The sequence below is a fragment of the Micromesistius poutassou genome (assembly GCF_964030765.1).
Source record: "Micromesistius poutassou genome assembly, chromosome: 17".
NCBI classification, from domain to species: domain Eukaryota; kingdom Metazoa; phylum Chordata; class Actinopteri; order Gadiformes; family Gadidae; genus Micromesistius; species Micromesistius poutassou.
Genome location: NC_140287.1, coordinates 11,747,503 through 11,759,545, shown reverse-complemented (window position 1 = coordinate 11,759,545; position 12,043 = coordinate 11,747,503). Strand labels below are relative to the sequence as shown.

General features: G+C 48.4%; 1 protein-coding gene across 1 annotated transcript; it reads left to right on the top strand.

The window, feature by feature from the left end:
• Positions 1-3,305: 3,305 nt before the first annotated feature.
• On the top strand, positions 3,306-9,313 carry LOC311362378 (gamma-aminobutyric acid receptor subunit rho-1-like; the record flags this gene model as incomplete). The annotated part of the gene is made up of 9 exons (XM_084482202.1): positions 3,306-3,352; positions 3,452-3,558; positions 4,624-4,691; positions 5,080-5,303; positions 5,831-5,913; positions 6,114-6,254; positions 6,942-7,094; positions 7,201-7,397; positions 9,026-9,313. The coding sequence occupies exons 2-9, from the start codon at positions 3,456-3,458 to the stop codon at positions 9,311-9,313; spliced, it is 1,257 nt and encodes a 418-aa protein (XP_084338328.1). The 5' UTR covers positions 3,306-3,352; positions 3,452-3,455.
• Positions 9,314-12,043: the final 2,730 nt, after the last annotated feature.

Genomic DNA, 12,043 nt, shown 5'->3' with positions numbered 1-12,043 from the left:
GAGGCTGGAGACCTTCAGGCAGAGCAGGTAAAGCGTGTGGAAGGAGGGACCCGTGGGGCTGAATGTGTGTTTTGTACCAGTGTCTTGTACGACTGCGGTCTCTCATGCTACGGCAAGCCTCCCGAGTCGCCATGGTAACCAAGAACAGCAGTTAGAGGTTCTTCATGATGGGATGTGTTGGATTGTTAATTCTGATGTCTATTGGCTTACAAGGTTTTATTCATTGGATGTTTTTTCATGTTTGCTCTGCTATGCTACCCCCCCCCCCCCACCACCACCACAATGAGGAGGGGAGACCCAGACCCACTTCGATGTGATGAAGCTCATGGGTTGGGTTCTTTCCACCGTGTGAAGCGTTGTACATTTGCCTATTTCCAGCAGGCAGTGCTGATCAGTGTTAATGGGCAAGTACCTGGGTTAAGAGGTGCTCCTCTCCACTTTATTGATAGAATCTTTAGTGTGCCCACGCTCACTGCTGCATATCCAATCGGTTCTACAGAACTCAGCCAGACACATCCGTCGGTGTTCCAACCTTGTGTTTTGGCGCATCGTGCCACCGTGCAACAGGGCCAGGCTACACTTTGAAACAGGGCTTTATCGGACTTGTTTTCAGTTAGAAACATATTTTGACCCCTTTAAACTTGGGGGTGCACCTGCAACCACACAGCCTCCTGAATCGATATCTTCATCAATAAATGGTGTTGAATGCTCCAAAAACGTATGAACAAGAAACATGTCAAGTACTATGATCAAATGACTTCCATTTAAACAAACTAAATTAGATACGTATTTAATGAATTACTCAAGCAGCTACGGATCCTACCGATTACAAAGTGGATCCCGATCCAGACTACAGGGGCTCCGGTACTGGGGACTGCGGGGCCACGCTGGTACAGTGTTGCTGAGGTGTCTGGGAGCCACTAATCCCTGTAAAGGAAATGCTTTCTCCTTGCAGAGAGCTCACTGTTCTCACTGAGCCCACTGTGTTCCCTTCCCTCTGTGATCAGCTCTGTGTTCTGCTTTTGGTTAATGTATTCCACAAACCCTTTATAGACTAATCCAGCCCCACCACCACGCCTGCCATGTCTCCTCAGACACAGGGCTAGGGGAGATGCCATAGGGGTGCTATACGTTACACTCATGTTCCAGCCTCACCACCACAGCTCCTCAAACACAGGGCTAGGGGAGATGCCATACGGGTGCTATACATTACACTCATGTTCCAGCCTCACCACCACAGCTCCTCAAACACAGGGTTAGGGGAGATGCCATAGGGGTGCTACACCAACACTCTTATGTTAAGTGCTGCTGTTTAGAAATAAGAGACAATTTCAATGATCCGCTTCACTTTAAGGAAACGTACGTCTCTCTGATAAGAGATAAAGTGTTGTGACAGCGTGATGATTATAAAGACAAGGTACATGTACATACATTCTCAAACAGATGGTAAACTGGATTAATATGCTGTGGATGGAGTTTATACAGAGTTCATGTAGACTGAGGATAGTGTTTACAGTAGATGGGGTTTACAGTACATGGGGTTTACCGTAGACTGAGGATGGTGTTTACAGTAGATGGTGTTTAAAGTAGATGGTGTTTACAGTATACTGAGGATGGTGTTTACAGTAGATGGTGTTTACAGTAGATGGTGTTTACAGTGTACTGAGGATGGTGTTAACAATATACTGTATGTTGTTTACAGTATATGGTGTTTACAGTAGATGGTGTTTACAGTGTACTGAGGATGGTGTTAACAATATATGTTGTTTACAGTATATGGTGTTTACAGTAGATGGTGTTTACAGTATACCTAGGATGGTGTTTCCATGCAGGCTCCTCGCTAGCTTCTAGACTCCTCCATTATATAAGCTTAGATAAGACTTTTCAGGCTGGATCATTGCAGCGATCATTTACTTTAATTCCATTTAAGAATAATGAATAATAATAAACTAAAAATGCCATATCAAACATATTAGGGATGTTTTGAATGATGCCATGATATTCATGAAGTGAACACCAACGTGCTTTCCCCTATGGCTTCTCATTTAGTCCTCTTGTCTCCCTGGCCCCCTCGTCACCCCCCTCAGCGTTCTGAGGACCCTCTTCTGTTACGGTGAGCACCAATGCTGCCCTTGGCAGGGTTGGAGAAGAAGAGCGCTCTCTCTTCAGTCCTTGGCAGCCGTCAGCCTAGAGTAGGCTGATCTAAAGAGGCCAAGCTTATTTACTTGCTGTTTTCTTTTTAATTATGCTGAGAGTCTGGTTCTTTTAGATTTAATTATGGGTTGAGTCAAGCCTTTAGGCTCTGAAATAGCAGGATTGGAGCGTGACGAGTCACAGTCAGCTAACAGGATAAGTGTTGAGCACAGCACATGAAAACTCTTCACACCACGTTTAAACACAGCAGCTTTAGCCTATTCTGGCATAGGAACTCTCCAACAGAACACCTGATCATCATCTAAGGTGAGCCTGGCAGGTGCATCGACTCACTCTAGATAGACCAAAGGATCTGTATAGCCGTGTATACACCCCCTCCTGTAGACCCCAGACTGAGCTCCAGACCCCCTCCTGTAGAGCCCCTCCTGTAGACCCCAGACTGAACCCCAGACCCCCTCCTGTAGGGCCCCTCCTGTAGACCCCAGACTGAGCCCCAGACCCCCTCCTGTAGGGCCCCTCCTGTAGACCCCAGACTGAGCCCCAGACCCCCTCCTGTAGGGCCCCTCCTGTAGACCCCAGACTGAGCCCCAGACCCCCTCCTGTAGGGCCCCTCCTGTAGAGCCCCCCCTGTAGACCCCAGACTGGGCTCCAGAGAGCAGCTCCCGCCTAGGGAGGGCGAGCCACCAGGGTGAGGGTGGAGGCAGACAGCAAGAGCGAGAGAGAGAGAGAGAGAGGGGGGATTGGAGAAGCACTTCTGCCAAGAGGATTATCAAACCAGCTGCTGATGGACAGGCATGACCAGGACCGCCAATGTATCTGTTTTGTTCTTTTATTTCATCCTACGAACAGGGATTTGTTCCGGGTGGTGTACTCTGTTTCCCCGCGCCATTTTGGACTGATGGATAAATCTTTGTTTTTGTGCACCTACACCATGCAATCCTCTCTCTCTCTCTCTCCCTCTCTCTCTCACTCCCTCTCGTTGTGTCTCTCTGTGTCTGTCTCTCTCTCTCTCTCTCTCTCTCTCTATGTGAATACAGTACATCTGGAGGGGATGGGGGGTAAAGGTGATGTTGAGAACCTTCTGACTTGCTGTGATTCTGCTCGGTTCTCCAATGAATCTTTCGCCTTGTGTGTGAATCTACAGGTCAAGAAGAGAGACGTCGAGGACGGACGGTGCAGAAGGTCCCAAAACCGGAAGGTCCCGCCATCCTAACCTATAGAAACACGTCTGGGAATGATTTACATTCCCTCTAATGACATTCACATTAACCTTTAACATGTCCTGTTCCTTCTGCAGCCCGATGTTCAAACGAAGCCCGGACATGACAAAGTCTCCAATGACAAAATCTGAGCAGCTGCTGAGAATAGATGACCACGACTTCACCATGAGACCAGCATTTGGAGGTTTGAATATTTATATTCTCTAAATATGAATGCTTACATATTTAAATTTTAAAAACAGGGACACCATGAGACTTGCTACGTGCTAGGTCTCTAAGCATCCGTCATAGCGACTTCACTGAGGAACTGACTCAATCATCCAAGAGCCGGAGGCCCCGACAGACTGGAGGATGGAGCTGCAGCCATCTCCAGTCAGCTCCAGGCAGGCCCAGTGAGCCCCAGCAGGCCCAGTGAGCTCTAGCCAGCTCCAGGCTCTTAACGTCCAGCCTGTGAAAGCGACAGCAACGCTGGGATTCTTCATGTCAACAGAGTGTGATTACTGCATTCAGTTCAGTCTTTACATGAGAGGGATTTTGCTGACCGTGGGATTATGTCTAGAGAGAGAGGGAAAGAGAGAGAGAGATAGAGTGGAGGGAGGGTGATTTGTTTCACACTATATCAAATCACGGCTGGGATTTCGTGTGAACCATTTCCCCCTATTACTCTTCCAAAGCCAAACACACGTTCATTCCCCCCAATGCCTGTGAGCTCAAGCAAACTAGAACATGGCCAACGAGGGCATACCCTGCTCCTCTGAAAGCATCATGAACGGTGTGTGATATGTTAACGTTAACATGTTCCAGTGTGGAGGTTCCTCTCCAACTAAATGTCCCCTGTAATTCGGGGTGAAAAACAGAGAGCAGGATCAGTTCCACAACAGCATCAACTTGGATCCATTGTGACCTAATTGTTTTACTGCTGGATGCCGCTTAGTAGCAGGCCTGAAATAGGTCAGAGCAGAATGCTGCAGATAGCCCCACATCCCAACAAGCAAGGCTGCGTGTTGGGACCTACAGAGTCCTGCTTGCTTGCAAAAGAAGTATCTATATCCCTTTGAAAACAACTGCTCTAAGTGGTGGCTGGGGCTGGCGGGTAGAAACAGGTCATCAGACAACTGGGGGGGGCTGCTTTTAAATCCCTCCGCTCTCTTTAAAACACGGCGGTTTTGGCGTCGGCAGTGAGCGGTGTCATGGGTGCTCGTGGTATTTTGAGATCAGTCAGGTCTGAAGAAGATTTTGTGTATTCCAGGACCTCCGATCCCAGTGGGAGTCGATGTTCAGGTGGAAAGTCTAGACACCATCTCGGAGGTGGACATGGTAAGTGAGCAACACGTCTTCACTTCCGTCCCAATTCACCGGCTGTAATACAAAAAAACTATTCCACTGTGGAAGAAATGACAGGTCTGGTGGTTAGTAGTAGAAACACACTGCTTTGGCCATGAGTTTGAAACACTTGTGATTTACTTAATATGTGACTGATAATGGATCCACTGATCTCTTCTACTGTGGTCAACAACCTGTGCGTTACTGTCTCTATACCACCTTTGTGTTGCTCTTCTTTGAGACCCGAGGGCCGCATCATCCACCTTGAGTTGTACCTCGAGCGCTTGGAACTCCTCCCAACAACTGCACGTTAGACGCTCCCTCACCCCCCCGAACCCATCCTAACCCCCCACCACCATGACCCTGTCCTCCCCCTCCTCAGGACTTCACCATGACGCTGTACCTGCGGCACTACTGGAAGGACGAGCGCCTGGCCTTCCCCAGCACCAACAACCAGAGCATGACCTTCGACAGCCGCCTGGTGAAGAAGATCTGGGTGCCCGACATGTTCTTTGTTCACTCCAAGAGGTCCTTCATCCACGACACCACCACGGAGAACGTCATGCTGAGGGTGTACCCCGACGGCAACGTGCTCTACAGCCTGCGGTAGGCGGACCTCCAACCCTCACACCGCTCACTGCTGCAGTGAGGCAGTGATGTAGTGATGCACTGATGCAGTGCTGCAGTGATGCACTGATGTACTGATGCAGTGATGCAGTGGTGCAGTGATGCAGAGCTATGGACTGGGATGGTCCAACTTATTGTTATATAGTCTAAATTTCAAAAATGCATCCATAGATGGTAGAACCAGTAAAACACATTTTACATTTATTATGTATTGGGATATTGGGTTTGCACCCGCATGTAAATAGTGTGCACACAAATGTAAATAGTGTGCACATGGATGTCAATAGTGTGCCCACGCATGTTAATTTTGTGCCCATGCCAGGCGTTAAAGGAGATACCTGCCACCATGCCTGCTACCTAATTGTTAATTGTTGTTTTAAGCCTTCAGATCAGTGGCCTTTGCCTGGTACCCATTCCTTCATTACATGGCACCACTGTGGGTGCAGTATATCAACAGCATGACGGTGCATTGCGATTGGTTATGCTTGTGTTTCTTCCTCCAACAGAGTGACTGTCACAGCCATGTGTAACATGGACCTGAGCCGGTTTCCCCTGGACACGCAGACCTGCTCGCTGGAGATAGAGAGCTGTGAGGACATCATCCATATTCCTGTTCACTGTCTGTTATTACGCCTACCTCACATTGAGTAAAACAAGGAAAAAAAAAAAGAAGGAAGAAATGACAGTTATTGGTTCTCACTGACTGCGACCCAGGCTGCCTGTGTTGGGTCAGGGGACGGCTTTTCATGGAGAACTAATCGCATCACGTTATGAATAACTCTCTTTCAGACGCGTACACGGACGACGACCTCATGCTGTACTGGAAGAAAGGGAACGAGTCACTGGACACGGACGAACGGATCTCTCTCTCCCAGTTCCTCATCCAGAAGTTCCACACCACCACGAAGCTGGCCTTCTACAGCAGCACGGGTAATGTGTCTTAATGCGTCCTCACATTACCCCTGATTACATCACCTGTGTATCACATTACCCGTGATTACATTACCTGTGTATCACGTTATCCGTGCTCTGTAGCTGTGTCTTACATTACCCGAGCTGTGTATCACATTACCCATGCTGGGTTTTACATAACCTGTGCTGTGTATCACATTACCTATACTGTGTTTAACATTACCTGTGCTGTGTATCACATTACCCATGCTGTGTCTTACATTACCTGTGATGTGTATCACATTACCATTGCTGTGTAGCTGTGTATCACATTACCCATGCTGTGTGTTACATTACCCGCGCTGTGTATCACATTACCGGTATTCTCTTGGTTTCTCTCTGCATATTCCATCAACATACATGGTCTATAGAGAATGTTCAGCCATCCTGTGGCGTAGGAAGATAGAACATAGGAAGATAGAAATAATATAGTAAGAATTACTACCCACTGACATCACTCTGTGCCCAGTTGGGTTCCATCCGTAGATAATATTGATTATCTATGATGTATTGGCTCATGTCTAAACCACAAGGTGTCATGCCTATCAAAGTGAGCGTTAACCCTCACCCTCTCACCATCTCACCCTCTATGCTGGTACAACCACCTCTACATCCACTTCACTCTCTAATGACATGTGTTAACCCTCTCACCCCCTCACCCTCTAGGCTGGTACAACCGCCTCTACATACACTTCACCCTGCGGCGCCACATCTTCTTCTTCCTGCTGCAGACCTACTTCCCGGCCACCCTGATGGTGATGCTCTCCTGGGTGTCCTTCTGGATCGACCGCCGTGCAGTGCCCGCCCGGGTCCCGCTAGGTAGGACACCCCCCACCCCCCCGCCAGGGTCCCTCTAGGTAGGTTGGGGTTCCCTCCTGTCCCCAGGTATCACCACGGTGCTCACCATGTGGGGTCCTGTGCCCAGGTATCACCACGGTGCTCACCATGTCCACCATCATCACGGGGGTCAACGCCTCCATGCCCAGGGTCTCCTACATCAAGGCGGTGGACATCTACCTATGGGTCAGCTTTGTCTTTGTCTTTCTGTCCGTCATCGAGTATGCGGCCGTCAACTACCTGTCCACGGTCCAGGAGAGAAAGGAGAGGAAGCTGAGAGAGAGAGTGAGTGTGCGACTGATTCATGTCTTCCTTGGTATGTGTCTCTGGTTTGTGGAGATGAAACACTGTTCACTCCAATGTCCCGCAGGTATTTCCTGTTTCATCAGCTCTTCTGGAAATAAGGAGGTCAAACATTCATTGAACTCCTTTTATTGAGGATCCAGGGATCAAAAGAAAGCTCTCCTTGTTGAGGTGAACCTCAGTAGGTCAGATCACATCTCCTCCATGCAGTCTGTGGGCATGGAGTCCAGTCTCCATGCGGTCTGTGGGCATGGGGTCCAGTCTCCATGCGGTCTGTGGGCATGGGGTCCAGTCTCCAGTCTCCATGCGGTCTGTGGGCATGGGGTCCAGTACCCATGTGGTCTGTGGGCATGGAGTCCAGTCTCCACCCTAACTCAACCTTTCTACACAGGGTTTCATTTGCCTCTATAATGTTCTAGGAGGAAATTGTGTTTGTGGTTGGAGGGGAGCCAGGAGGCAGCAGATGTCAGTTATTTAGCAGAATAACATCCCTGAAGCGACACCATTGGCTGACAGCCAGATGGTGTTGGTTCTAAGATCCAAATGCACACTGAAGCTCTGCCATGTGTTCTCTGTTGTAGAGGCTCCTGGTCAGAGGCCCCGCATTCTAACGGCTCCTGGTTAGTGGCTCCGTGTTCTAGAGGCCCCTGGTTCGTGGACCCGTGGTCTAGAGGTTCCTGGTTAGTGGCCCTGTGTTCTAGAGTCTCCTGGTTACTGGCCCCGTGTTCTAGAGGCTCCTGGTTAGTGGCCCCTGAAGGCTCCTAGTTAGTGGCCCCTAAAGGCTCCTGGTCAGTGGCTCTGTGTTCTTGAGGCTCCTGATTAGTGGCCCCTGAAGCCCCTGGTTATTGGCCCCTGAAGGCTCCTGGTTAGTGGCCCTGTGTTCTAGAGGCTCCTGGTTAGTGGCCCCTAAAGGCTCCTGGTTAGTGGCCCCTGAAGCCCCTGGTTATTGGCCCCTAAAGGCTCCTGGTTAGTGGCCCTTTGTTCTAGAGGCTTCTGGTTAGTGGCCCTTTGTTCTAGAGGCTCCTGGTTAGTGGCCCTGTGTTCTAGAGGCTCCTGGTTAGTGGCCCCTGAAGGCTCCTGGTTAGTGGCCCTGTGTTCTAGAGGCTCCTGGTTAGTGGTCCATATGAAACCTCATGATGCCGCATGATGACGTGTGTCCTCTGATTCCTGGAGGAGGGTGCATGGAAATTAATGCTCCCGGCATTCATTTCAATGCGGATGACTCCCTGCTAACACGATGTTCCTGCTCACTCAAATGAAACATGGAAGCCCCACATGGCTCCTCATGTCCGCATTGTTTTAGGTAATAATTAATTAAATCATTAGGACCACAAATATTGTAGCATACGTTCTAGCAATTCTCTCACAGTTACGGAACATTTACGACTCATACAATCAAAAGACTTTCCACAAGGATTGCACATTTAGCCAATCAAATTATTAACTGCTAAATGATTCATCCTACAGTGCTGTTAACCTCAGTAGACTCAGGTGTTAACGAGTGTGTGGTTAACCTCAGTAGACTCCGGTGTTAACGAGTGTGTGGTTAACCTCAGTAGACTCAGGTGTTAACTTGAGTGTGTGTGCCCCCCCCCCCCCCCCCCCCTCAGCTGCCCTGTACCTGTGAGATTGGCCAGCCTGATGACATGGCCGTGGACCCCCAGATCTCGGGCTACGGCACCATGGACTTCAACATGACCGGCAACTACGGCATGCCGGAGAATGGTGGGGGGCGCCCGGACAGGATCCTGGCCCAGGTGGCCCTGAACCCCCAGGCCCGACCCAGAGCCAACGTCAACATCTGGATCGACACACACGCCATCGACAAGTACTCCCGCGTCCTCTTCCCCGGCGCCTACGTGCTCTTCAACATCATCTACTGGTCTATCTACTCATAGCCGTGGACACCGGCACATATGAGTGTGTGTGGGACATGGAGAGGGTCTACGAGTAGACTCTGAGCTGCAGGACGGTGGTTGGACAGGGAGAGGGTCTAGTTTGACAGGGAAAGGGTCTAGTTTGACAGGAAAAGGGTCTACGTGTGGACTCTGGGCTGCAGGACGGTAGGAGAGGTAGAGATGTGTTGAGAGCCAGAGAAGCAGCCCAATGGGCCAGGCGATGGTTTGGTTCGGTCGCTGACTCGTGCTTCATCATTATGAGTGTTAAAAAGCTAAATTAAAGGGATGCTGTGGTCAACATTCCACTTCCAACGTTCACTGACCAGAATAGGCGTCTGTAGGCTTTGTTGCTGTCCTTAATCATAGTGTTGCATACGCGTGTAGAACAATCAACAGCTTGTTGTTTCCCCAATGTAAAGAACGTAAGCTCTCACTCCTTCAACTGAAATATGATGGGAATATTAAATATTCCCATCATATTTGGTCTGATTTAACACCTTTTAAATATCGAGAATAGACCAACTGCTAGAGCCAATGAGATCCAGAAGGACCACCTCTGGGAGCCAGGCTCCTTAAAGGAACCCTGATTTAGTTTGAACCTGGCGTGTTCCAGAAAGCCCCTCAAAGCATCCTAGGTCAGGACATATTGTGCTATTGGAAGAACATTTATGAATACATGAATGTTCCGAATGTGGACACAAATATGGACACCTGTGTCTTCTGGGACTCTGTTCAGCAGCTGGTCCACCAACATTCAGGATGAGGAACGCAGCATTGATACCTCGAGCAGACATGTTGTCCAGTCAAATGCCAATTAAAAATATAGATAGATGACAATATTCTCATCAGTTTTCATGATCTTGATTCAGTCATATTTAAAAATATATAATTTATATTTTGTAAGTACTGTAGTTTAATGGTGTGGGTGTTCTGATTTTCTGTCAATGTGACTATGTTTTTCTACAACTGAAGCTGTTAAGGTGAGGATGAGATTTGTTGTCAAGTTCAGCTGATTTTAGGATTATTAAAAAGGCATTTAACTGCATGCTCTGGTTGAATGCCTGGAAGCTAGCCCTTATGTCTGCTAACTTCCAACACCACATCAACAACCAAATAATATATTAAATCACTCAACTCAACTTGTTTCATGTGAAGATTTTTAATAAATTATGTTTTATGAGGTATGATTAGGTGCTACACGACTCCTACTTCAATTCAATCAACTTCAATTAATTAAAAGCGTAGCCTACCACAAAAAAATCCCTTCAAGTATTGCACTCAAATACAGTGAAGACAAAGTCATCCTCCAGTCAGCCCCTACTCAGCTGCTGATGAGACTTTTTGTGGGGGTGACAACATAATACCTAACATCTCTCAACATTCAGTAGCCAACACAGATATGAGACGTCTGAGTCTCCAGCTCACGTCAGCCTCCTGCTGCGCTCCTCCCGGCTGAAGTCGTGCTGTGAGCATTAGAGGAGGGAGCAGAGACCATCAGCAGCTGTCCTGCCCTGGCCCGCGGTCCTCAGTACAGCTGTCCTGCCCCTGGAGAGACAACCAAACAACAACAACACATCAACAACGAGCGCTCTGAGGGGAGAACCCCTCAGAGGTGGGGACCGTCAAAGCCGGAGAAGGAACCGTTACCGGAGTCTGTGGAGCCTGTGAGGTCGAGTACAGAATAGAAGACCAGTCCAGCAGACACTTATATATCAGAAAATTACTATCAGAGTTCAGTATGTTTCAGAATGTGCGCCACTCCCCGTTTTTCATGATCCCTGCGGTCCCCTCCCCCTCAGCAGGTGTTCCCAGAAGTTACCGTCATCTCAGATCAATAACAATGTATTATGTATCGGTGCTGTTTCAAAATGCATGCCTGAGGATGGGTTAGGAATATTTACTACTATTTAATCATTTATCTTACAATTTCACAATCCAAAACAACGTACAATGACTGTTAGATGCATTTCATTATTATCATACTTTTATAAAGGATGCCAACGAGTTATGGACCTCAACACTAGAAACCTTTCAGCTGCGTCTCGAACACCCTTACCGAGAGACAAAGACGTATTTTACTCTTAATAAAGTCATTTATGTACTCCTTCTGACAAAATCATTTTTCCAACATCCGTACCTTCAGAAAATTGCAGAGAATAGATACAAGTTCCACCAGGATTCGAGAACGAGCGAAATGTTTGCGCTGAGACAACTTCATCCGTCTGTCTTCCAGAGATGTCTTCCACGGTCCCAGAGCGCCCCCTACTGTCTGGATGCCAACGGATACACATGCACGTTATTCCCTCCTGCTACAAAACAAGAGCAGGGCCCCCCCACCGTGGGGTTGGGACGCTAAAGGGGCCCCTTATATGCACACAGGGTCGAAGAAAATGGCTGACATTAGCTATAGCTATTAGATGTTCCATTTCAGTAAACCATTCGTTTCAATGTAAGGCATTTTAGTGTTGTTAATATGAACTGTCTAATGTTTCATAGCTACAAGCAGACTAATCACTGGCAGTGTGATAAGTTCACCGGGACAGTGAGGTTACTGGCAGATGATTGGATAACAACCGTTTGTGTGGAGCAGACGCAGAGGGGCCCCACATGTCAGAGCTCAGGGGCCCCACCACGTCAGAGCTCAGGGGCCGAGGAGGGACCTCTGCAGTAGACCAGAGGCAGAAGAGTTCCTGGATTATGAGGAACACTTTGGCACACAACGCCTTCAAT